The sequence below is a fragment of the Dermochelys coriacea genome, chromosome 5 (genome assembly GCF_009764565.3).
Source record: "Dermochelys coriacea isolate rDerCor1 chromosome 5, rDerCor1.pri.v4, whole genome shotgun sequence".
NCBI lineage: Eukaryota > Metazoa > Chordata > Testudines > Dermochelyidae > Dermochelys > Dermochelys coriacea.
The window spans coordinates 129,987,544-130,015,026 of NC_050072.1; the positions used below are offsets into that span (position 1 = coordinate 129,987,544).

The 27,483-nt window shown below is 40.2% G+C and overlaps 1 protein-coding gene across 2 annotated transcripts in view; it reads left to right on the forward strand.

Moving 5' to 3' along the window:
• The window catches only part of GAK (cyclin G associated kinase), a 116,026-nt gene that overhangs the window by 15,463 nt on the left and 73,080 nt on the right, over positions 1 to 27,483 (forward strand). The window contains exons 2-10 of one of the 2 annotated variants that reach the window (XM_038402083.1): positions 5,600 to 5,661; positions 7,646 to 7,705; positions 9,291 to 9,405; positions 10,223 to 10,365; positions 13,031 to 13,156; positions 14,500 to 14,589; positions 22,020 to 22,155; positions 22,838 to 22,950; positions 26,499 to 26,610. In XM_038402083.1, the coding sequence (XP_038258011.1) occupies positions 5,600 to 5,661; positions 7,646 to 7,705; positions 9,291 to 9,405; positions 10,223 to 10,365; positions 13,031 to 13,156; positions 14,500 to 14,589; positions 22,020 to 22,155; positions 22,838 to 22,950; positions 26,499 to 26,610 (957 nt within the window). The remainder of the gene's footprint in view (positions 1 to 5,599; positions 5,662 to 7,645; positions 7,706 to 9,290; positions 9,406 to 10,222; positions 10,366 to 13,030; positions 13,157 to 14,499; positions 14,590 to 22,019; positions 22,156 to 22,837; positions 22,951 to 26,498; positions 26,611 to 27,483) is intronic. The other variant, XM_043514261.1, reaches the window with a different exon arrangement.

Consider the following 27,483-nt stretch of genomic DNA (forward strand, 5'->3'; position numbering starts at 1 on the left):
TCGGTTTTTTTCCACCGAATGCATCCGACGAAGTGAGCTGTAGCTCACGAAAGCTTATGCTCAAATAAATTTGTTAGTCTCTAAGGTGCCAAAAGTCCTCCTTTTCTTTTTGCGGATACAGACTAACACAGCTGCTACTCTGAAACCTATCTGTAGTGTACCTTCAAATGCATACAGCTTGGCTGATCTTCAAGAACAGCCTTACGGTTGGCCTTCTACCTGCACTTGTAGTGCCTTTCAGAAAACTAAGTTTGCAGTAGGTTTTTTTTTTTTTTAAATGTGCTGGGAGTCTGTTCATGTGCTGATTGAAGAACATAAATCTTTATTCTGAAGAGCATCTCTTCATGCTGTATGTCTCTCGGTGTGTTTTTAAAGGGCAAAAAAGTGCAATAACAGAGTTCTAATTGTTCACATATGGGCTCACTCAGCTAGTGTAGGTGGTGTCCCAACCTCTCCAAACATAGCATGTTTCAAAGGAGTATACTAATTTGGAGCAATATTAAACTATAATGATTACCAAAAATAGTACTTCACGTCAGGGGCACTGGAATCGGGTGGGGTGGGATCAGGGAGCCATGGCCCTACTACTTTTTGGCAGGGATCCCACTCCTCCCGGCCAATCTGGCAGCTGTAGCCCAGCTGGGGAGCCCAGGCAGCTGTGGGGTGCTGTGGACCCTCCACCTGCCCTGGGCTGGGACACAGGCTGGGGGCTGCTCTTGACCCTCCACACCAGGCAGGTGGAGGGACCATGCATAGCTCCCAGCCTCCTCTGGCTTCCAGCTTGGCCGGGGACGGGGCCTTGGGCGGAAGATGAGGGCAGAGGGCCCTGTCTCCTTCCCCCTCCCCTCCCCCCGCTTTTGGGCAGGCTCTGCTGCCGCTGCTTCACATCACTAAACTGGACCAGAAATGTCTAGTAATGGGCTTCACTTCAAGGAGAGAATTAATTTATTCTCCTGCATGACTACTGCATGGTTCACCAGTATTGTCATATCTGTATAACGCTAGTCCCTACTGTGAGCTCCCCAGGGGTACCCAGGGTTGAGGCACCCCCCTACCCCCACGCATACACACGCCCTTAGCATGAGGCATTCTTGTCTCTACCTGCTGTATCTCAGCACCATGAAACCTTTCAATAGAAGCACTGCCTTCCAGGCCTCTGCAAGCCTCTCGGTGCAGGCTAGTCTGTCGGGATCCTGGAGATGGGCGGGCAGAGCCTGCCCACTACTAAAGGACCTCTCCCAGCCTAAGGGAAGGATCCACAAGGCCTGGGATCTCAATGAAGTACAGGGGACAACTGTGCAGGCTAGTGATAGGCACGCACCAACCCCCTGCAACCTGTGAGTGTTCCCTGCAGCGTTCAGCCCCTAACTACCGAACAGGGCTGGCTCTAGGTTTTTTACCGCCCCAAGCAAGAAAATTTTGTGCTTCCCCCTCCACGCACACCCCCTGCTGCCCCAGCCCTGTTTGTTTGATTGTTTATTTAAATTTATTGATTTTTATCCATCCTGCGGTCAACAGAGACAGATAAATCAACATCCTTTGTCTGGCGAAGGATTGTTGGTCAGCTCTGCCTTGGACACACTTTAAACATCCTTTCAGTACATATACACACCTCCTTTAATATCATCCGTACACACATCATGCAGTGGTTGTGAGGATGAGTATGACATAAGCTTGTATTAGGGACCTCACATGATGTTCCTTATGGATAAATACTATGAAATGGTGCTAGTTGTAGTGAGCTTGTCAGTAGAACCCAGGGTGGATACAAACTTTGTATCCGCAGATTTACAGGGCTCTACTTGTCAGGCCTGTTAGGAGTAGCTGTTACAGAACAGTGAATCCTTTGCCAGCTGGCACCAACTGTGTCACACCAACTGATCAGCAAAAGCATTGGGCATGCTATGATTTCTCATGTTTTGTTCAATTATCCATACATGAAGAGACTAAATGGCCCCAGCTTATACTTCATATCCTTTCCTTCCACTTCATGCCCCCAGGATTTTGCCTGTACTTCCCCTGTATATAGTAGTTCCCTAAGGATACCAACAGCAGAGGGAGAATCAAGGAGTTCTTGTAATTTCACTCTCTGTTGTTGGCACTATTGGAAAAACAAGATGAGTGGATCTTCTGTGGGATTCTCTTGCTGGTTAGCTGTTACTGTATGTGAATGTAGTAATCAAACATAATTCTACAAAAGGGTGCTGAATACCAGCTCTCTGAAAAGCCTACTACTGTAGCTGTTTGGATTACTCATGAAGCAAATTCATCCTCCTGCCTTACTTGGGCAGTGTTCCTCATGCACAGAGCAGTTGTTCCAGCATGTGTAAGGTGGCTGGGCTGGAAGTATTAGCATCTTGTTCCCTTAGTCAAAGGGGATAGCAGGTCAACTCCTCCTTGTCTCTCCTGCACTGCTCTCTTCCTTTAGACCTGCTCTGTCCTCCCTTTCTTGTTGCTGAGTTATGAAACATTACAGGCTTATGACATTGGAGTTCTCTTCCTTCTCTTCTGTCTGATGTAAAACTCTGAGAATATCATTGTTCAATGGGACTAGGATAAGATCCCGTTAGAGGTATGATTGGTTTCCCATCACCTTCTCATTTTGTTATCCGCTGTTCCTTAGTTTACTATAATCTTACAGGGCAAATGCTTCAACAGTAGAAGAACTGCGGCCAAATAAATAATTGATTTGTAGTTTTGGCTGTCGTGCATATCCACAAATGAAAGAAATTGAAATCACTTCTAAAATGTATTAGAACCGTACAAATAATTTGCTATTGGTGTATGCTTACAGAGAGCTGAACATGGTATTAAATGATGAGAAGAAGCTAACAAATAAGGAAAATAGACTGGCCCATGACTCACTCCTATGTCACTTCCCATTAACTAGGAGGCTTTGTTTTGTATTCAGAGCTCTGAACCAATTTCCTAATTAGTTACCGGTAGGCATTGTGAAAAGAAGTTGAGGGTGCATACTATGTTTATTGCCAATAACAAATGGCAGCTTGGTAACAAACAAATAACCCCACTTAGTTCATGAAAGTACATAAATGTTTTGCTACTTCAAAAAATCATAATGCTTTTAACAACAGACTGATGCTAGAAAGTCCATCTATGTTTTCAAAATGATTCCACTTTATACACAACTCCAGTCATCATAAACGATAATAAAATGTAGCTAAGAAAACCCAAATAAGCAATTTCTCTCTCCTATGTACTTGAAATATCACTGAGATTCCCTTTGAAGCCAGATGGAAGCAGTGCAAAATAAGCACCCAGTCATGAGGTGAATTAGTCAGAATAACTTTGAACATTTATTAAATTTAGCCTTTGCAGGGTTGAAATGTGGGCTTTAAGACCTAAATTGGAGCTGTCTACACTAGAACTTATGTTGACATAATTTATGTCGCTAAAGGGTGTGAATAAACCACTCCCTTGAGTGACATAAATTATGCCAACACAAGCGCAGGTGTGCTGCACTGTGTCGGCAGGCGTGTCTGCCGTGCTCAGGGGTAGTTTTATTATGCCGATGGGGAGCTCACTCCTGCTGGCAAAGGACATCTTCACCAGATGCGCTGCACAGTGCTGCTGTACTGGTGGCGCTGCAGTGCTGTACATTTAGACAAGCCCTTAATCAAATGAGATGTGTGAAAAGTAACAAATATGTAAACAGACAGAATATCTTGACAGGGAAAAATCAGCCAGTGTCGCCTTTTTCTCAAGCTGTGGTGTGGGTATAACAAAGCGTACGGAGAAACTCCCCAGTTTGGGCTTCTTTTTGGTCTTGCAAAAAGAAACGGAGGACTTGTGGCACCTTAGAGACTAACAAATTTATTTGAGCATAAGCTTTCGTGAGCTACAGCTCACTTCATCGGATGCATTCAGTGGAAAATACAGTGGGGAGATGATTTATATACACAGAGAACATGAAACAATGGGTATCATCATACACACTGTAAGGAGAGTGATCACTTAAGATGAGCTATTACCTGGTAATAGCTCATCTTAAGTGATCACTCTCCTTACAGTGTGTATGATGATACCCATTGTTTCATGTTCTCTGTGTATATAAATCATCTCCCCACTGTATTTTCCACTGAATGCATCCGTTGAAGTGAGCATAAGCTTTCGTGAGCTACAGCTCAAATAAATTTGTTAGTCTCTAAGGTGCCACAAGTCCTCCTTTTCTTTTTGTGAATACAGACTAACATGGCTGCTACTCTGAAACCTTTTTTGGTCTTGGTTTCTCTTTGGATATGGAGTCTAAATGCATTCCCTTCACTTCTGTCCCCTAAAGGGGCTACTGTTGCAGCTCTTCCACTAAGCCCTTCTGCAAGTGGAAAGAGGCTTAGCGGAAGGTGTTTTGAGACCCAGATATTGTCTTTTATCCCTGTTGGAGGTAAACTTGATCCATGAATGATTTGCTAGGTGAAGAGGGTGGTAAAGACAGAAAAATTTGAACAAAGCCAGTTAAAACTTAAAGTGCAGTGGTTAGACTGATGGTTCAGAGTTTTTGTAAGGCATGCCCTCCCATAGTGAAATCAGACTTCCCAGGTGGAGCATGGTGGTTTAAGCAGTGCTGCTTGAAACAACTGTGGAATAAAGGAAGGCTCTGAGCTCCAAATACCGGTCTGTGGTAGGGCTCGGAAACTGCACAAGGTGGACCTAATACATAGAGGCCAGCAGAGATCGGAGAGCAAAGCAGTGGGGGACCTGCTGTTAGTGAGAATTGGGGAAGCTGAACAGGGAGAGCAGCTGTGAACGTGTGTGCTTCAGAAAGTAGGGAAGCAGAGCAGTGAAAAGAAAAGGGTGAAGAAAGAAAAACAAAGTCGAACCTGCAAATAAGAGACTAAAGAAAATATATAAAAAGCATGTGATGTGGGAACTACTGCTGAACATATACAAGGCAACTTAAAGGGTGTCCAGGCGTGGAGCCCTCCAAAAAAGGAGTGAGGATTAGGGATTGGCTAGCATCCTGAGAGAGCTATTGTGTTAGGCCATTAATTACACTAGTAAAGAGCCAAAATGTTCTCAAAAGAAGATGCACACACATTTGTAGGCATGAAATCATTTTAAGTTCACTTCAGTGAACGTCATTAGCCACTTCACTTTTTGGGTACTTTCTTTCGGGAGCTCTGTCCCACAGACTGCAACACCTTAGCTCTTTGAATTTTGGGAGGTGTTCTTTTTGTGTCCAGGCCATAAATGAACCACCAAAAAAACCCTGACCAGAATGGACAGCATTTCAAGGATGCTTTTTCTCTGACCTCTGTAGTATGGCTGCAGGCCTACCCATATTTTTGCCATATGGGAGGGACCTGCTAACACAAGGGGCAATTGTAGAGGGCCAATGAATCGGCCTTAATCCATCCCTCTGAATCGTAGCAGAAGTCCATTCCAACTTTCCAATGCATTTATGGTATTCTTAATGCTGCTGATCGGGAATTGAAAAATAATCAAATACACTCACTGTATTTAGAGACACTTCTAATATTAACTGAATTTTTTCTGTTTATAGTTGTTAAAATAAAGCTAAATAATCAATTTACCTGGTAGAGTCATTAATGAAATGTATAATTGACTTTTCTTAATCTGATAGGTGGGTTTGCTTTTGTATATGAAGCTCAAGATCTTGGCAGTGGCAAAGATTACGCTTTAAAGGTAATGTGTGTTTAAATCACTTTGAAATGTGTCTCTTGACTCAGTGCATTAGTATGATGGTCACTGTAGTACGTGTGTGCATACAAAACAAAAGTCAGAGCTGAAGGATTTTCTCCATTGCTTACTGTACCAGTCCAGATTCACATACACACTGTCCATTTACACAGTAGAGGAAACAGAAAATACTTCACTTTGTCAAAGCCAACACATGCAAGGTGATGGGTAATAACTAGCCATGTCAGGGGGCAGTAACTAACTGTCAGAGGGGCAGTACTAACTCATTTGTTTCGGGGTATAAAGATGTATCTCAGAGGATGTATTTTTGTCTGGCGTAGGGAAGAACAGAAAGTCCTGCCGTTCACTGAGCGGGCCCATTGTTATGGGCATACATGTATTGGTGGTCCGATAGAGTCTACAGAATACTAGTACCGTATATGAATATAAGATTAAATCATGACTGAAGTGTGTTTACCAGACATGTCTGGGGAGTGGGTAAACCAATTTCTCAAAGGCAAACAAGCTGACACGTCTAGCCAGGTGTCATCAAAGTTGATGGGCCATCACCTACCAAGTGGCCATTCTTTGGCAAGGAACAGGAGCAGGAACAAACAGATCTTCATCCAAGGGCAGGTCTACACTAGAAACGCTGCATCAGCGCAGTTGCACCACTGTAGCACGTCTGGTGAAGATGCTCTATGCCATCGGGAGAGCACTCTTTCCATCAGCATAATTACTCCACTTCCGCAAGAGGCAGAAGCTATATCAGCAGGAGAGTGTCTTCCGCCGACAGTGTTGGTCTGGACAGTGCTTAGATTGTGGTAACTTGCCTCTCTCGGGGGGAGGGAGGTCTGTCTTTTTCATACCCCTGAGTGACTTAAATTAAATTGACTTAAGTGGTAGAGATAGACCAGCCCTTAGCAGACAACAGCATGAGACCTCTTTCACCATGAGACTGCATGACTCCAACCTCACAGCAGGACTGAACTTTTTCTAGGGGTAACCCTCAGGAAAATGCATTTCAGAAGGGGGAACTGGACAGTCAAGTGAGTGGCAAGAACACCCTAGTTCTCTCTCCCTATTGATCTCTCTGTTTCACCTAAGACAAGAGAAAGGCACTGTTGTCAGAAAACCCCAACCCCTCCATAGGTGCCAAAAGTTACAGCTACCCAAATCTCCAGTCTCTCTCCTCCCTCTGCTACCAGAATAGAGTTGCATTTCTTGATGCATAAATCAATAGCAAACTGGAAGTGTGGGGGACAGGTTGTTTAATATTCACATAAATAAAACAAGGAAGATTGGTAGTGATGGTCATATTTAATTCCATTAAAAATTCCCTTGAATCTGCTGCACAAGTTTGTTTGCTGTAGCAAAACATCCCAGAAGTCCAGAAGACTGCTGCAGAGCTAACTTCCAGTGGGCTCCATAATGCATGGGGTTTGAGTGTGGGGAATTGCTATGTGCAGTAGTGCAAGCATGATTCTAGAGGCTGCGCTCCCAGAGAGAGAGAGAAAATATAGATAAGTGGCTCTCAACCAGGGATACGCAGAGGTTTTCCAGGGTACATCAACTCACCTAGATCAGTGTTTCTCAACCTGGGGGTCGTGAGCCCCAGAGGGGCAACGGAATGGATTTAGGGAGGTCGCAAATGCAGCGTTGGAGTTAAAGGTGGCAAGCAGGGTAATTGTCTGGGGGACCCTTGAAGCTATGTTTCATGCCTCATCCCTGGGCGGTGGGGCTTGAGTGTCAGACTGCGGAAATGTTGAAAACCACCGATGTAGATGAACAGAAGGACAGGTGACTAGAAACTTGGTTCTTGTTGTGGTGATGACATGTCCAAGTGGGATCAAGCCAGCTTTGACTCTTCTCCCTGATCTTGAGAATTGACAGTTTTGTTAGCTCTAATTTTTCCCATGTATGTGTTTTTATAAGTTTATAATTCTTCAAAATTTTATACCCCTTTTCAATATTCTTTTTTTCGATACAGAGGTTATTGTCTAATGAAGAGGAGAAGAACAGAGCCATCATTCAAGAAGTTTGTTTCATGGTATCCTCTTTGGGTCAAAAGTCAGTATTTAGAATAAAGAAATGAACATCCTGAAGACACACACAGCTTCTGTTCTTCACAATCCATATTGACACTGAAAGTATTTCTAAAGTATTTCTCCAGTGAAGAAAGTCTCTGAAACCCTGAGCTTGGTACAGACCAATGAGTTACAGGGTAAAAGGCTTTCAATCACATCAGTTCCCTGAGTTATTTGGTTCCTTTTTTTTGTCATCTATTCAAATGTTTAGCTAACATTTTAGTGTCATCCATAAAATTGAACTTTGGAAAACTGATGCCAAAGTAACTATACATCATAAAGAGTTATGGGTATCAAACTTCTTTTTAAATAAATTTATTGCACCTGCTATTTACTCCTTCCTTCAGTGATCAATCATAGGCTAGAGGTCACTAATTGCCAGGCCCTAATTTGTGAAGTCAAAGGCTGTTTCCACAGTACTAAAGTAAACAGCTGTAATGTGATGCATGGAATGGGAGATAGTGGTTTGGTCTGTCATAATTTTGGAGGGGAAATTCAGAAAATGTGTCATTTCCCAGTTGGATAAAGACTTGTTTAAACTTTCTACTCCCCTTGTTGAGTTGAACAACTCTTCTTCTCTTTCCCTATTGTTGTATGGATATTGGTCTCAAAGGCCTGAAGAGTTACAGGTTTTATAAACTCACTCCCTGTCCAACATTAAACCGTGATAATAGGTTTGGGGTTGGTTATTTTTAAATAAAGCCCTTGGTTTTACTTGATTATTTGGGAAACACCTCAAAGCATTCATTTAATTTGAAAGTGTATTGGTTAAACACAAGAAAGAACAAGAAATTAAAACAAGTATTTATTTTGAAACTGTGATTGAGTTGTTATGCAAAACAGACTCAGTTAGACCTTATCAAAGTCTCTCTCCTTTTGGTGTCAAACTGTTAGTCTCTTATTTTCAGAATGGTCTTTCTTTGATGAAAAGGCAAAGGTTAATTTTACTCTGTCCTGATGTGAAGGGCACCTGCTTATCCTGGTCTTAACAAACAGGCAGACTAAAGGTGGAGGGAGAGACTGGATAGAAAAGATGGGTGAAATATGGCTTTGGTTGATATTTTTGGAACACTGGATCTCTGGTTAGTTACGAGTGGATGCTTTGGCTGGCTATTCGACCAAGACACCTGCTGCTTTGACCCTGGTTAGTTATGATCTGGTCAGGGCTGTCATTTGGTTGGATCCTCTCTCCTTAGACAAGGCAGGCTTGGATGACTACAGTATAGTTGACTTCAGGATTCAATGAAACACCAGGAGTGAGAGAGGCGAGGAAGAAAGAAATCGTGGAGCAGAAGGTAATACAGTACAGGATATTGTTGCATTGCAATCATTGTCAAGAGAGACCAAGCTGTATCTAGATCAGAATCTGCATCTTCCTGAGCCATATTAACAGGTATTGACTTTTTTTACTCAAATGAGACACTAGTTAGGTTTTTCTGTTGTGTATATTAAACACATTCAATTAGACGTGTATGTGAGCTGGTTGTGCTTGATAGTATGAAGAATATCTCTGACATGCTTAAAGTTTTTCCTTGAACAAATCCCCAGAAAAAGCTTTCAGGTCATCCCAATATTGTCCAGTTCTGCTCTGCTGCATCAATAGGAAAAGAAGAATCTGATACTGGGCAGGGCGAGTTTCTTCTGCTCACTGAGCTTTGTAAAGGTAAAAACCTGTTTTTTGTTCCTGAGTGGTGTGGCTTGCTTGTTTTAGGAACAGAGTAAATTCTTCCAAATGAATACATAGATCTTGAACTGGAAAAGTGCACAGTTTTACTACATGTAGAACAGCTAAACCTTATCTAGCAAGATAGCAATTTACCTGCTGTTAACTGACCTATTTTTCATATTTATGGGCCATTCTGAAAAGGAGCAAGGTGATCAGTTTTTACTGTCCCCTTCATAATCTACAGCACTTCTAATAAAGTCCCTCTAACTCTTCTCCCTTCTCCAAGGTTAAACAAGCCAATGTTTGCAATCTCTAATTATCTGTAAATCCCACCACACCTTTAACTACCATGGTTTAGACTAATTACTTGAAGCATTCAGACTTCCATTAGTTGATTGTGTAGGAGCAGCACTTCCTGGCTAAGAGTGTTGTCCAATTTTTCTCAGCTAGAAGGGTGGTTTCTGACTCATGACCTGGCAGGAGTAGAGAGGATGGAAAAGAGCATACTGCGTCTGTGATTAAGAGTGTCAGCTGGTACAGTGAAAGGCCCCTTTAAAATGATTCATAGCTAGTTTAGTCGTTGATTCCTTGTTGTAAACCCTACGTTGTTCCTTGATAGCTAATATTGGGCAATAAAATGTCCAGTGGGAATTGCTGGCATAGTCTGATGAAATGAAGGGGCAGTATTTACATCCTAATGGGATGGAAGCTCTGAATGCTTTAAAACTATGGATCATTTGAAGTAAGAGTATTTCAATCTGTTGAAAACTTAAAGCATTTGTATACCAACATGAATTGGTTCTATCTCCTGTAGGGCAACTGGTGGAATTCTTAAAGAAAGTTGAATCCAAAGGGCCACTCTCGTGTGATACAGTTTTGAAGATATTTTATCAGACCTGCAGAGCAGTGCAACATATGCATAAACAGAAACCACCTATTATTCATAGAGATTTAAAGGTACAGTATAGAATTTAAGTGACTGCAACATTTGAACAAAGTGTAAAAGCAAACTTCCAGGTTGGAATACAGAGTTGATGCTGTAGAACTAATGAAATTGAGGCACTTCAATATGCAGCATTTCAAATGATGGTACGAGTATATTTCCATCTCGTTGGGATTGCTGACTGGGAATGAAGGACACCACTACATGGCTTAGTGTTTAGACCACATCCTTTACCTATATTTTTGGTGTTGGAAATACTTGTTGAATATCCTGTTAGTTAAATTTCGGAGCTCAAACTGAAACCATGTAGTCTGTTTCCCGTTCTTACTTTAGTTTGAACAATAGTTCCTATTTGCTGGTAAGTATGCTCATGACTGGAAGCCACACACATTTTGGTGGTAAGAATTTTTTAATAGCAGAAACACAAAGCTGTGAAAGGAAGAGGAGCATAATGTCAGTGTGCTACTGAAATGCTGCTTCTCTCTTGAACCTAGTGACCAGCTGCAGGGAGTGTCGTATTAGGATGGCTGGCATTTCAAAAGGCACTAAAATCTACCTTTTGTTGTAGTACTTTCTTTTGGAGCACATTGACTTTTGAACTAAAATTAATCAAGAGGCCACTTATTTCCTGATTGGTTATTTTAAGACCTTTCATCCTTTGTCAGTCCTTTACAAATGGTATGGAAGGTCTTGAGTTCTGAAGTAAAACTGTGGCCAGTGCCATCCTGCTGGTAGGCACTATGCAGTTGCAAAGGGTTAGCATTTTGTAAAATTTGAAATTTTTCCTGAGACTCTAGTTCAAGAGCAGTACCTTGAATGGTGGGGTTCCTGATAGACAATTTTACAGAGTTAAATAAATATTACATTATTGATTTCTTCAGTTACTATTCCAGTGCCTATTAAGAAAACCTGTCCCTGGCAGAAACTCAAAGTGGTGGGAGGCAGGCGGAAGCAGAAAGCTGGTTTCATACTACAGTAGCTGCACAGAGAGAGGGCTTTTACAAGAAAATACAGGGCAAGATCTTGATCTCTGTGCTGCAAAAGACAGTGGCCTCGCTAAAATGATCTAGGGAGGCATATTTGCACTGCTGTTCCCAGAAAACTGAGTTTAGGTAGATGGAGGAGAAAACTTACGTCAAATGGTCTCTGTGCATCTTTTAAGCTAAAATGTTTTTGCTTTAATAACTGTTTACAAATATAAATATCTTACCTTTTGTTTGGCCTTAAAGTGAATGATCTGGTATTGGTTGTGTGGGAAAATGGGTGATTGTGCTCAGTATCAAAGCTTTTGTAACTTTTGAAATTCTCTTACTTAAAGATATTAGGATCTCTGAAATTCTCTCATATAATGCACCTTCAAATGACTTATGCAGTGATCTCCACTGCAGACTTCCCGTTACTTCATTCCTTTGTTTGTTGGTGTGGCATGCTCTCCATCATTAGCCATAGTCAAAAGGATTTAGGGGAAAGCAAATGTTAATGTGATTTACTTGCATGCAGCATTGTACAAACTGGTGCCACTTCTTAAAATGTTTAAATTCCACATTAATTATGGGGCATTTTGAAAATAGTCCCGTGGCTCTCATACTTGTAACTGTCTGAATTAGTTTGTCCCCTTGAGTACTTGCCACATGAAACAAAACAAGTCATTTTGTAGCATAGGGGAGGCATTTTCTTCAGAATTAAATTTGGATTTTTAAAGTTCCCTGTAGGCTGCTTTTGGAAGAGACAGGTAGAGACTCCCTTAAAATATGAACACTCTACTGACATTGCTAGAAAGGTAGTGACCACTGTTTCTAAAAGCTGGGCCCAAGTAAGCATGCACATTCTACTCTGTGCCTATGATATTCGTATGTGCTGATTGTATTTAGTTGTTGCTCTGCCCACTATGCCAGACCTGGCGCATAAAGGAGCACACTAAAGAGTGGACTAACAGAATAGAAATCACTAAATGGAAGAGTCTGTTATCAGGGTGGGTCAAGGGAATGCAGCCTCAAGATACCAATGTGCAAGATATTCCATGCTCTGAGGCTATCACAATCAAAGGCTAACAGAGAAGATGAGACACAGTGGGAGACCTATTGAAAACAGTTTAATTTTTTGAATAAACATTTAATTTATATTTTCACTTGCAGGCCTCACAATCAGCACAGAATCATCTCCCCTCCACCCCCCCAGCTATTAACTGGTGCTCCTGATAAGGTTTTAAACTACTCATTGCAGGGCAATTTGTGAGAGACTCCTTGCATGTCTTTTCAAACTTAAAGCATTGGAAAATGTCATGCAAAACTAACACATAGAGGGACATGGATTAAATAAACTACAAGGTCCTTTGAATTGAATTTGTTAGAAATAAAGATGTACTATTCCACAAAATAGTTCATGTCATTCAGGGCAAGCTGTCTAGTGGCTAGAGTAAGGGGGAGAGCTGGACTTCCTGGGCTTACTACCTGTTTTGCCTACAGCTTGGACCTTAAGCCTGTCACTTACTCTTATAGAATCTTAAGTGTCCCTTCTAACATGGGATACCATGTTCAGTAAAATACTAAGTATTGATTCATTTTATTTAATGAATATGTGTACACTTCCTGGGCATGATTTAAAAGTGTGCATGAGCTACAGCCTTCATGACTGTGTGTAACTCTTTCTTTCAATTTGTTAACTTACCTCCATCTGCAGGTGGAGAACATGCTGATTAGTAACCAAGGGACAATTAAGCTGTGTGACTTTGGCAGTGCTACAACTATAGCACATTATCCTGATTACAGCTGGTCTGCACAAAAGAGAGCAATAGTTGAAGAGGAGGTGAGAAGCTTGACATTGCAGTTAATTATAAGATATTAAATTCTTTCTATTAGTGCTGCTCTGTTTGCCTTAACCCTGAAGTTTACTTCATTTATGACTGTTCTAAAACAATTGAAGCCCTTTCAGTTGTGAAATGGATTACAAGGCCTTATTTTTCGAGTCAGCTGCTGCTACATTGTTCAAATGCTGTCTGCCATAACAACAAAACAGCTTGTGTTTTTAAACTACGTTCCTGAGCACCCATCCTGATCAATGCCCATGGAGTGCCTGCTACTCTCTGATGAGGAGAAATAAAATGTAGACCCAAATTGAAACTTGACATGGTTGGTAGTATAGCTTTTCATGACCTTTTCAATAAAAAGGGAGAGGAGTAAGGAATTGACTGCTATTTTCTGTTAGTACGTGAATTTTCACCCTCTGCAGAAAAGTAAAAAGTCAGTTGTACCCCAGTGATTCTGATCAAATCTAATCAGACATGGCTTCTAAAACTGAATTGGGTGGCATGTGATGAAGCAGTAGGTCTGTTTGACAGATCTTGGACTAAACAGTATTGATGTACTCTTAGGACAGCTGAAACAATGTTGGCATGTTCCCCCTTTCTTTCAAAATGCAACTTGTCCATAGATCTGGCTAAGTACTAGTAATGCTGACAAATCTTAATGTAGCGCGTAAAGATGGATTTACTTTAAGTGATTTCTCAAACCCTTCTAAATCTGTGGAGAAGGTCAATAATGAGACTCAAACTAAATCCATGAACTTGTCAATGATCGTGCAGACTCTCACAGCATCAACTTCTTTTTTTGGGAGGTCCTGAATACTAGCCTGCTTGCTTCTGGTCCCCTTCTCCTTTTTGGAACCTGAACTCCTGGAGAATTGTCTGCTGGCTCTCTGGGAAGGGAAGAGAAGATGGTGCCATGCAGTTGGCGAACTTCTCACATGGGATGGAGGAAAAAAGGCACAAAGTAGGGTCCTTCCTCCAGATGCATCCTAAGGGCATGATATAACTGTTCCTTGTTTCTCAGTGTCACTCTCCCCTGTTGAGAGCATGTAGTCTGGTTTTGCTTGCTGTGTGTGGCTTGAAGGGACTACTACAGCAGGTACTTTTTTAATTACAGTTAAAATGTCATTCCTATAGGCTTCACATAGAGATATTTCCCTCATAACTGTAATTTGATATTGACCAAGGACTTGCACCTTGAGTAATGTGCCCCAAACTAGCTTTTGAAGTCAGAATGCCCTTTTTTACTTTTTAGCAGAACATTTTTGGAACGCTGTTCCCTGAGGCTGTACATAAAGCGTTGTTCAGGTCTCTGCTTCATGAACTTTTACTTTTGTTTCTGCAGATTACAAGAAACACAACACCAATGTATAGGACTCCAGAAATGATAGACTTGTATTCAAACTTTCCAATTGGTGAAAAACAGGATATATGGGTAGGAACTTTTGTTTCTCTTTGTATGTAATGATGCCTGTTAGATATCATAGTTAAATAGTTCCTGTATTTCATCATATTTGTGATGTTTAAACTAATTGCACATTCACTGCTATTGGAATATAAGATGCAGTCTGAATTGATTGCATTGTTTGATATTAAAACAAAACTTCAGCCATCTGTATCTGATACATTTCAGGCAAAATAAGCTTAATTTGGTATGAATTTTAAATCTTAATTTGGGCTGACCTGAGGACCTCGGGAACTTTTTGTCCCAGCTCCTTCAATGCCTTGAATGAATGTTGCAACAACTTTGCTTTTTCTCTGGAGGCCAGGACAGGGCTTTTGGAGTCCATGATCCCTGTGTGATTAGACAGAGGTTGCCAAGACACACAACTCTGACTTTGCTCATTCGCAAATCCTAGTCTCAGGGTAGTGAAGAATATGAAATGCAAGAACAACCTAAACATTAGTACTTCTAAACTCTTGTTTGTGTAGAAATCACGTATGTTTCTGTTGCAACTAAGTGGGATGGCAAAAGGCAGTGGCAAATGAATCCTTCACTGAAAGGATTTAAACTCTCAGTGCATCTTCAGTTAAGTGTCAGTGATGAGTCCTTTTGCATTCTTTTTGGTGATGTTACACATTAGTATTTTTCAGAGTATTGGATATTTTTATGAATGCACATACTTAACTTCTAAAAATTGTACCAGTGTTGGGAAAACAAGTCTGTATGACTTTTTAAAAATGTATTTTAATATCAAAGCAGAATAGGCACTTGAACATTAACATTTGTGAAGCCTGTTCAGAGCTATTGGAATCTCAACTACTGTCTAAACCTTTTAAACAATACGTTTTAAAAACTAATTTGAGCTTTTTGTGTTCTCCCTCTGTAGTTGTCAATCTTCATATTGAATTTTTGGAGTGAAGGGTGTGAGAGAAAACCCAGGGTAATATAGTTCTTAAACACCTTACCCATCTATCAAATTAAATCCATACAAGTTAGACCACAATTGCATCCACTTACCTAAAACAGGAAAGGTAGCGCTCCATTTATTCAAAGGACGTGGACAATTGAAATCTTTGATTCATAGATACTAAGGTCAGAAGGGACCATTCGGATCATCTAGTCTGACCTGCACAGCGCAGGCCACAGAATCTCACCCACCCACTCCTACGAAAAACCTCACCCATGTCTGAGCTATTGAAGTACTCAAATCGTGGTTTAAAGACTTCAAGGAACAGAGAATCCTCCCTCAAATGACCCGTGCCCCATGCTACAGAGGAAGTCGAAAAACCTCCAGGGCCTCTTCCAATCTACCCTGGAGGAAAATTCCTTCCCGACCCCAAATATGGCGATCAGCTAAACCCTGAGCATATGGGCAAGATTCACCAGCCAGATACTACAGAAAATTCTTTCCTGGGTAACTCTGATCCTATCCATCTAATATGCCATCTCAGGGGATTAGGCCTATTTACCCTGAATAGTTAAAGATCAATTACTTACCAAAATCCCATTATCCCATCATACCATCTCCTCCATAAACTTATTGAGTAGAATCTTAAAGCCAGATAGAACTTTTGCTTCCCTTGGTAGGCTATTCCAAAACTTCACTCCTCTGATGGTTAGAAACCTGTGTCTAATTTCAAGTCTAAACTTCCTGGTGGCCAGTTTATACCCATTTGTTCTTGTGTCCACATTGGTGCTGAGCTTAAATAATTCCTCTCCCTCTCCTGTGTTTATCCCTCTGATATATTTATAGAGAGCAATCATATCTCCCCTCAACCTTCTTTTAGTTAGGCTAAACAAGCAAGCTCCTTGAGTCTCCTTTCATGAGACAAGTTTTCCATTCCTCGGATCATCCTAGTAGCCCTTCTCTGTACCTGCTCCAGTTTGAGTTCATTATTTTTAAACATGGGAGACCAGAACTGCACACAGTATTCCAGGTGAGGTCTCACTAGTGCCTTGTATAATGGTATTAAAACCTCCTTATCCCTACTGGAAATGCCTCTTCTGATGCATCCCAAAACCGCATTAGCTTTTTCACAGCCATATCACATTGGCAGCTCATAGTCATCCTATGATCAACCAATACTCCAAGGTCCTTCTCCTCTTCCGTTACTTCTAATTGACGCGTCCCCAACTTATAACTAAAATTCTTGTTGTTAATCCCTAAATGCATAACCTTACACTTCTCACTATTCAATTTCATCCTATTACTATTACTCCAGTTTACAAGGTCATCCAGATCCTCCTGTATAATATCCCGATCCTTCTCTGAATTGGCAGTACCTCCCAGCTTTGTATCATCTGCAAACTTCATTAGCACACTCCCACTTTTTGTGCCAAGGTCAGTAATAAAAAGATTGGTCCCAAAACTGATCCCTGAGGAACTCCACTGGTAACCTCCCTCCAGCCTGACAGTTCGCCTTTCAGTAGTAACCTTTGGGTTAGGGAACCCAGGTATTTACTGTCATGGCTGACTCCTCCTATTTAACAGTATGTCAGCTGTTGTCACATACCTCTCTGTTCTTTTAGAAGGGCTGTGTTCCAACTAGTGGGGCTTGTATAGAGCCTGCCATTCTGCCAAGCTGCCTTGTCTCCTGTCCAATGGTCTGGGGTCAGGGAAATCAGAGTTGCATATGCAGTACATCACAACTGCAAGGGGCATAAGTGGTTTTAGTTTGTGATTTTGGTGAATGGTTGTACTTTACTTTCCCCCTGGGAGCTTTCTCCCATTCCATACAGACACAGCTGAGACCAGACAAAAAGAATTGAGCTAAAGGACTCTCAGAACAGCGGCAGGAGCTGCTGGCAGGACACTGGCAGCAATGGGGTTCTCTTGGCTCTGCAGTTCACTTCCTTCTTTCAGCCAGATTCGTTAACCATCCAAGCATGCTCCAAAGTCCATTTTCCCTCTCACAGGAATTTAGGGAAATTGGGGTCAATAGATAAAGGTTCTGGACACTAAAGAAGGATGTGACTGGAGACGGGCCTTTGCAGTATGAAATGGTGAAGGAAGGTGTTCGGTTTGAGGAAGGCTTTTACTTGGGAAGTATAAGAACTGTTCTGAAGATTTTTTTTAATTGGGTGCTTTAAATTTTAGAAGGTGCCTAGACTTTGGAAAAGGAGCCAGAGAAAAAGCAATAAAATAAATCAAACCAGGAGAACGCTGACCACATTTGAGAACCTGGTAACTGCTCAAAGGAGTAACAGAAGTAATATCTAATGTATTCCTGATCTGCAAAAGCATTTTGTGAAGCTTTGTGGTTAACAGGAGTTACATTTTGATCCACACTGAAGTTTAGACATTTTTTATGGCCTGAGCAGCAGCACTACAAATTCATCTAGACAGTATGGTGACAAGCATTTAGAAAAAAGCAGTGGAGGATATTGAACTCTCTGTAACCAGATCCCAAGCCATGTAGGGCTGCCTGTTTTAAAACAAGCATGTTGAAATCCACCTAGAAACTTGTGGGAGCCAGTGTGGCTCTTGGAATCTCAATGCTGTATGTGTCCGGCCTGATGTGCTGCTTACCAAATGGGTGGCGCTTTTGTGCAGAATCTTCAGCATCCCACATGGGCGAAGCATAACATTGGGAATTCTGTATGCTGTAATTGATCAGATTCCACCTGAGCTGACTTCTGCTCATGGTCAGGTCACTTTCTCTGCACTTTACAAGTCACCATGACTTAGATGACTTGTTAATGGAAGAAGATGGAAGATACTGTTTTTAAAGATTTTTGTACCTAAAATAAAGGTTTTTATCATAAGTAATACCACATTTTAGTAGAAATAATGGTGTCTTCTACCAATTTTTTAATGGGCATCTCTTGAACTGCAGTTCGTTTTTTTTTTTTTTTTTTCTTCTATCTTCAGGCTGAGCTAAAGGAAAAATATTTTTGTCCCCTCCAAATAGCAGGTCCTCCTGGGACTTGGCCTCCAAAAACACCCAAATGCTATTGTTTATCAGAGTTCTTCCGTTATCTCTAGTGCTTTCTCTTTGAAAAATGTCATGTGGCTTTTTTGTAGGTGGAACCTTTGGTGTTTAGTGTCAGCATTAATGAAGGTTTCCACAAATTCAGTGGGCTTGAGGGAGCGTTCTTCTACCACCATGAGAGTTCACATTCTTGGTTCTTATTTGATTTTCAAGATGCCCACTAATGTTGTGATTGCAAGGTTTTTTGTGGCTTACATTTTCCAGTTCTGCATTCTATCTAAGTTGTCTGTAACCACTAGCATATAGAACAGTGGACCAGGACTCAGGAGATTGTGTTTCCAGCTCTGCCACTGGCCTGCTGGGTGACCTTGGAAAGTCACTTCCCCTTTCTGTGCTTCAGTTTCCCCATCTGCAAAATGGAGATAATGATACTGAACTCTTTTGTAAAGTGCTCTGAAATCTACTGATGACAAGCTCTGTGTAAGAGTTCGAGATTATTTTTGTCAAGGCTGTTTTCTTTGTTCCTTATTTTATCCAATTTATTAATTTTGGCTGATGCAGTTTCACTTAGTTCTTTCAGGTAATGTGGCTTTATATCACTTTTTTTTTAGGGTAACTCCTCTGAATCTTTATTGAAACACATTTGGCTGGTGTCTGGTGTGTTTTTAGCACAAGATGTTAGTAGCACTAGAACTTCCAAAAGCAGAACTTTTTGACTTTTTCCTGTATCACAGCTCTTTAAAGTTGAGCTAATCAGATTTCTTTCTCTGCACATCTGTTACTGAGTGCATTTGCTCTGTTAAAGGTTAACTCCTTCTTACCTTTAGTTGTTAGTATGAGAACATTTCCTGACTCTTCAAAGGTGTTTGTGTACAAAAATAAACAGTTTAGAAAATTAAACTGTAGTTAGCCAAGGCTGGATAGTATTCATCCAAGAATTTGGAAACAAAAACAAGCTTACTGAGCTGCAAACACAAAAGTGCAACTTCATAGTCACCCTCCAGACGTCTAGTATTAATCTGTATTACAGTAGGGACTCCATGTCCAACAGATAACCCATTGGGCTGGATACAAACACAGTGAGAGTCTCTGCTCCAGCGAGCATACAGTCTGAATAGTCAAGACAGACAGAACATAAGAGGGTAACCAGAGGCATAGAGAAGTGAAGTCACTTGGCCCAAGTTATGGTATAACATTGTATCCATGTGTTCATAGACAACTACGGGTGATTCTGTGAATTACACTGGGCATTTCTTCAGTACCAGACAAAATAACTGAGAACTACAAAGAACTGAGTAATGTAACATCATATTAAGCATGTTTTGTGATGGTGAATTGTACCTTTTTTAACTTGTAAGAATTCTCAGTTAAAACTGATTGGATATAATGTAGATGGACAAGGGACTTTTATAAAAGAAGAGGTTATAAAGGGAACTTGGAAACCACAGAGTGGTGTGTTGCGTCTTGGGTTTTAAAAACTGGTTAAGAGAGCAAGCATGTGTAGGAATGAAAAGCTATTTTTTCACTGTGGAAAGATGATTTATATCTTAAGATTTTAGGAAACCTTTAGTGAAACTGTTTGGTTAATATATTGGGCAAAATTTACTATGCACACAATTCAGAGACTAGTGAAAATCATGAAGGTACCCAGAACTTAACTAGTGTAACACAAGTAGGTGTGCTAAGTAGATAGCTATCCATGTAAATATCTGTAAGTTAAAGCACTTTGGAAGGAAAAACTTAAATTATCCACATACACTTATGAGTTCTGAATGATTGACACCTTAGAAAGTATATTGAGGTGTCATTATGGACAGGTGAAGGAAGGCAGCCTGCTCAATGCACAGCACCCATCAGAATAACTAACAAGATATTAGGCTGCATTTTAAAGAGAATAAAGAACACCATTACCTAGGTGTTCTACAAATCAGTGATACACATTGGCTTTGAATGTTGCAATTTGATCACCCCTTGAAAAGGAGATAGCTGAAACTGTCCAAAGAATGGCAGCAAAAATAATTAGGAGAATGTGAAGCTTCCATATAGAGAATAAAATAACACTGGAACTTAATCTGGTAGAACAAAATGGGATATGATTAAGGTACTCATATAAAATAATGGCCAGTTGCGTGATACTTTTCACCCTTTCCAGAAAAAGGTAACACTAGAGTTTAAACAGAACTAAAATGATATAGAATATAAAGTGATAACTTGTGACTTGTTGGCATAAGATAGGATTGAGACGGAAGGAGATGAGTCACTATTTTAACCACTTTCTTCAGATGCTTGTCTGTCTTCTATTGGTGCAAGTAGCCACCATGGCTAAGTCTATGAGATGATTGCTAGCAGGGTTAAGAAAAAATTTCTAGGGGGATTTTGCACAATTTTCCAGAAGCATTCTGAAAATCTTGCTGTTCCCTGAAGCATTTGTTATAGGGCACACTTTTTTATAAGACCTCTTACTTCATTAGATGGACCACTGGTTCAATATAGGATCACCACTAACATTAAATACAAAAAAAAAAAAATGAATAGAAATCTAAGTATCCAAATTTACCTGAAAACCATTAAGTAAAATGTTCTCCTTGACTCATCCCATTATTCTTGGATTCATGCAACAGTAGAACTCAATCCTGACTTTAGGCACGTGCTATTTCCCAGGGCAAATTGTGTGGTATCTATTTTCAGTTATGGAATGGAGTCCCCCACAAACTCATTGGCCTCAGTGTATGGTTGTTTTATTGAGGTTTCAATTCTCTCTTCTGGAATTGTTTGTAAAAAATTTAAAGAAATGGGCCTTTGCATGGGATGCTGTTTGAATAAAGTGATTTGCGCTTTGACAACCTACCCAGTTATGTACTTAGTAACAGAATGAATTTGAATTGGGAGTACAAAGAGAGGACCAAATCCTTTAAGTAGGAGTGACTTGCACAGAAACTATGAATGTAGGATTTGGCCCATAAAAATAGAATGTCTCTCTCTTTGGACCTCCTATTTCAAAAACCATTGTGCTACGTGTTGCTACATATATAATAAAGGTGTTGATACCTATATGACTATATATTATACTATAATATAAATCCTTCAACATGGAGAGAATTTTAAAATAAAAAAATCTGAGACTGAAGAAACTATCAAACCTTTAATCATAATGGCAAAACTGTACCACAGTCTTCGTGTTGCTAGAAACTGTTAGTTTGTGTAGACTAGGCTTATTGTTAATCTTTGATCCTAAAGAATGAAACTTCAAAGGTTTAGTTATTTTAGAAAGGGGGGGGCGGGGGCGGGGAATGAAGCTGAAACACTGTTAATAGTGTTGGGTTCCATGACTAAGCTGTTTGCATTTAATATAGCAAAGTTATTTTCAATTTGAGCTTGGTCAGAGTTGTTCCAGTATCTAATCGGTGTCATATCTAAAATTCAACTTAAATGGTTTTCGGTGCCTGAATTACTGACTTTTCTGTAATGTTTGCTTTTATTTCTGTGTAGGCCTTGGGCTGTATCCTATATTTATTGTGCTTTAGGCAACATCCATTTGAAGATGGGGCTAAGCTTCGCATAGTCAATGGGAAATACTCTATTCCTCAGAATGACACTCGATATACTGTGTTCCATGATCTCATTCGTAAGTTTAAAATCTCATTTGTTTGTTCTGATGCTTTGTGGACCGTACATCTTTCATCATTAAAAATATGCTAGGTATCATAAGATTAGTCAGTCAGAATTTCCAGTTTCATTGACGGTGGCATCGTAATCTGGATGAGAGTGATTAGTTTATTTTTAGCTATTTGACATCAATATGAAGAATTTTCAAACTTTTCTATGATCAGTTAAGAACTAGATTTTTGAGTGGAAACCTTCTGGTTTTTCACTAATTTTCAGTGCTTAATCTTGCTTAGGATTTTGATAAATTGGTTGGAAATACTTTGCATTTTGGTTCCGATTCCTTGAATTTGTTTAAAAAACTGTTTTACTAAAGTTCAAAAGACACAGTTGAACTACTACAGTTGGTTGTTAAAATTCTGATGAAATGGGGTGGGTTCTAAGTTGCCTTTAAACATTTTCTTCAAGTTTGATGCTCTTGTTGTATTTTCTTAGTGTCATCTTGATTCATCACTAAAATCCTTATTCTTAATACATAGATACCTGTTAAAGGCAAATGATACTTGGATACAAGTTTACTGTTTCCCTGGTTTTTCTGCGTGCTTTACTATTGATGATCACGCTGCATTTGAATCCACTGAGTAAAGTACAGATTTATGCAATCAAAAAAGGACTCTTGTAATGTCTGAATTATCTTCTTTTAGGTTCCACTTTGAAGGTGAACCCAGAGGAGAGGTTGTCAGTCACTGAACTTGTGAATCAGCTGCAAGAGATTGCGGCTGCCAGGAATGTGAATCCTAAATCTCCTATCATAGAGGTACAGGAATGCTATAAAGAGTATAATCCTTCTTTTCCCCACAGTCAATCAATAGGAACTTTGAAACAGCTGTCAAAATGGTTGCAGTGAGATTTTCAAATGAGTTTAGGGGATTTATATGCCTAATTTCAATAGAAATTTGATGGGATTTGGATGCATAAGTAATGGTTTGAAAATCCCAGCCTCAAAGCTCTTTCTCATCCGAATATGTTAAAAGGAAACCAATGGTGGTTCTTCCTGCTTATTGTCAGACTCTTGGAAGCATCTTCCTCTCAACAACATTCCTTTTGGAGGTAGATCTTCATTCTCACATATCAGATTTGATTGAAATTGACCTGAGACTTGGTGGGTGGGTGTGTGTGTGGGTGTGTGTGGAGGGGGTTTAAATATGTGGCAGGGAATTTAGGTCTACACAGATTCACAACAGCTTAGTTAAACTGATACTGTTAATGCAAATGCCTTTGTGGACTTTTACTTAGGTTTAAGGGTTGCTTATTTCAGTTTCTTAAACCTGTTCCTAATTGACTTGTGTCCTTTTGCACAGATTTAAGTAAATAGATTTAAAATCTTGCCTTCAATTGAACTGGTGCAGCTCTGCAAGCAGACTAGCCTTTCGAACTGTTGTCATTTTTGCTGCTGTCTGTAAAAGAAACAAAACTTTAAACTTGCAGAACCGAAGTAAGAGTTCACACAGACAGTTGCATTAGTTTTACTGCACTGGTTTAACCAAGGGCAGGTGTCAAGGTTCCTTCTCCACTCTGAACTCTAGGGTACAGATGTGGGGACCTGCCCGAAAGACCCCCCCTAAGCTTATTCTTATCGGCTTAGGTTAAAAACTTCCCCAAGGTACAAACTTTGCCTTGTCCTTGAACTGTATGATGCTGCCACCACCAGCGTTTTAAACAAAGAACAGGGAAAAAGCCCACTTGGAGATGTCTTCCCCCCCCCCCCCCAACCTTACACCCCCTTTCCTGGGGAAGGCTTGATAAGAATCCTCACCAATTTGTTCAGGTGAACACAGACCCAAATACTTGGATCTTAAGAACAATGAAAAATCAATCAGATTCTTAAAAGAAGAATTTTAATTAAAGAAAAGGTAAAAGAATCCCCTCTGTAAAATCAGGATGGTAAATACTTTACAGGGTAATAGGATTCAAAACATAGAGAATCCCTCTAGGCAAAACCTTAAGTTACAAAAAGACACAAAAACAGGAATATACATTCCATCCAGCACAGCTTATTTTACCAGCCATTAAATGAAAGGAAATCTAATGCATTTCTAGCTAGATTACGTACTAACTTAACAGGAGTCGTAAGGCTGTATTCCTGATCTGTTCCAGATCAGAAAAGCATCACACAGACAGACCCTTTGTTTCCGCGTGTCATCTCTTCCCCCCCCTCCCCCCCCAGATTTGAAAGTATTTTGTCCTTTCATCAGTCATTTTGGGTCAGGTGCCAACTAGGTTACCTTAGCTTCTTAACCCTTTACAGGTGAAAGGGTTTTGCCTCTGGTCAGGAGGAATTTTATAGCACTGTATACAGAAAGGTGGTTACTCTTCCCTTTATATTTATGACAGCAGGTCTACACTAGAAGTGCTACATTGGTACAGCTGCAGTGCATCTGATGAAGATGCTCTATACCAATGGGAGAATTCTCCTGTCGGCATAATTATTCCACCTCTGCAAGAGGTGGAAGCTATGTTGGTGGGAGAGCATCTTCTGCCGACATAGCACCAGTGCGGTTTTGCTGTAACTTGCTTGGCTCGGGGGGTGGCTTTTTCACACCCCTGAGTGATGCAAGTTAGATTGACTTAAGCAGTAGTGTAGACCTGCCACTGCTTGTTCTGTATGAATGGGATTCTGTAGTAGAGGCTACTGTTGGTCCTTAACTCTTGGTTGGCAAGCCCTCTGCTGTCTCCCAAGCTTTGGGGTTAGCTTTCCCAAGAAAAATCTTTTTACCAGCTACAGTTACGTTCCTGTTTGCAAGTTTACACTTGGTAAGCTATGGGTTGGATCCAAAATAGTGTAATGTAGCAGCTGCATATGGGTTCAGATTTCTGTCTTTGGTAACAGTGTGTTTTATGCTTCCCCCTTCCTGACAAGGAGAGTGTGTGCAGCCCAGTTTACCTGTTTGTGCTTCCTCTGGTGATTCTCCTCCTTCTTTGGGAAGTGCTTGTTATTGTCAACGTTATCTTAAGGTTTTTAAGCCATCTCCCTTGGTGTCTTTGACCATATTTGCATTCATGTGGTGGTCCTCTATTTCTGCCTAGGTGAATGGCTCATCCAAGCGTAATTTGGACATTAGGCATGTGTCCCCAAACATTGCAATCTAAGTGCCTTATTTCCTGGAGTTCAAATTATCCTTCATGCCAACACTGAAGCTTACAAGTTTAGTGGCTGTCTAGGGTACACTTCTGTTTATGTTCCTCCTTGAGGTGCAGCGACCTAAATGAAACATGTAATGTGGGATACAGAAGCTTGTCTTGCTAGATAACTCTTGCTGCTTTTTTGTCTCCTACTTGGTGATCACACTTTTTTTTCATGAGGAGCGTTTCTTGCTTTAGAGGAAGTGGGGGAGAATGAAGCTCTGGAAGTGTCTGCACACTTGTAAAGACTTTTCTAGAAATGGGAGTAGGATTCTGCTCAAGTGACCCAATTCATGGCTGTCCTATTCGTTGCCTGTCCTTTGCTCTGGAGGAGTGATACTCAGACTGAGGCTTGGGAGTTGCAAATGGCTCCTTATTGTATCTCCTGTGGCTCTTTGCCACATGTGATATTAAAACACTGAATGATATAATTATTAACCAGTCTAAGTTATTAACCAATCAAGATGCCTTTTCTATGTTGTTAACAAATTGTAGAATACTCGGTCAGTCATTTTGCTGTGAGATGTATATAAAAATAGTAAATGAAACAATGAATTCATACTCCTGTGGCTCTTTTGGGGAATGTTGATTGTAATTTGGCTCCTGGACCACTGAGGTCTGAGTATCACTGCTCTGGAGTAAAGGTACCATATCACACTCTTCTAAAGCTGGGCCATCTTTCTTAGCCTTTCCTTTTTCATCTGTGTTGTAGAAGAAAGTTTGAGTCCTTATGGGTAAGGTTAGCTCTGGTTAGAAAAATTAGGGATAGGTTTGCAAGGCAGCCACCTTATTGCTAATATATTGAGTTTATGGTATCAGTATTTCAGCAGTTCAGCTGGGAGGTTTTCCTACCAAGATCCTGATACTCCTCCCATTCAACCTCGAGTTTTACTACTGACTTTGAGCAGTAATAACATACCTGAGCAGCCAGTAAAGTGATGCATGCACCCAGAAAAACTTGGGCTGAGAGTCAAACTAAAGAATATTGCCTTGGCTTCTCATGGTGCCTAATGCACTGAAACAAAACTAGTGAAACTTTTTTCTCTTTCAGTAGTTTAAACAGCCATTCAGGGCTCAACAGTGAGGACTGGGCCACTTAAGTTTTGTAACTGTCCTTTGCCAATGCAGTGTTTATATACAAACTTGAAAAAAATTTCTCCTGATGGATATGACTCTCTGCAGCTCCTGGAACAAAATGGAGGCTATGGAAACAATGCTGTGCCTAGAATGTCTACAAGTTCGGTGCCACAGGGCTCCAAGCCTGCAGGACAGCTCAACAATATGTACAATGCAGGTATGTACAGTGATGGGCATCTCTGCACACACAGTGTGAATACAAACTAGTTATGTTTATGGTATATGAAAACTTCTGGGTGGGCTTGAAATTTTAAATGAACTTATTTAGCAGAAATGTTAATTTCTCCTGAGTTATACTGCTATCTTGCTGTATGAAAACCACTTAGGTTAAGTAAATGATTATTGTTAAGCAAGCTTATATAGTTCTTGTGAAGGACTTCACATTTGTAGATTGATTCCACCTTCTTCAGAATAGACTTCATGTTTATACATGCAAATGTAAAAATTTACTCCCTACATTCTTCTCACAAGAAGAGAGAAAAGACTGTTTGCTTAAGTGCAACAGATAATACCAAATGGCATTGTTAACCTGTGGAATAAAACAATTAGATGAAACAGCTAGATGAAAATGACTTATCTGCACAGTGAATATCAGTTCATAAAAATAATAGCAGCTAAGGAAAAGGCAGCACTTAGAAGATTCATATAAAAATTGGAACATGCTATAAGAACATAAAAATAGATTGGTTAAGGATCAGAAATGTCATTTTTTCCAAAAAAAAAAGCAAACTCAAATAGAAACCTCCACTTTAGAAATATATTATGTTAAAAACAGATAATAGCCTACTTTGGTTGAACTTCAGTTCTTCCAAGTAATCTGTTAATTGGTCTTAGTCAAAACATCCTTTTTTTTTTTTTTTTTTAATGTCTAATATGTATAATCTTGCTAACTGAAATAACAGTTTCTGTCCTGTCTCACTTCACGGCTAAATATTAAACTGTTAACTTCATAAGCATAAATGCTTCAAGGAACTGAATATATTTCACCTAAAAGGAAAGACTGGAAACATAAATAATTTTACTGCATGCA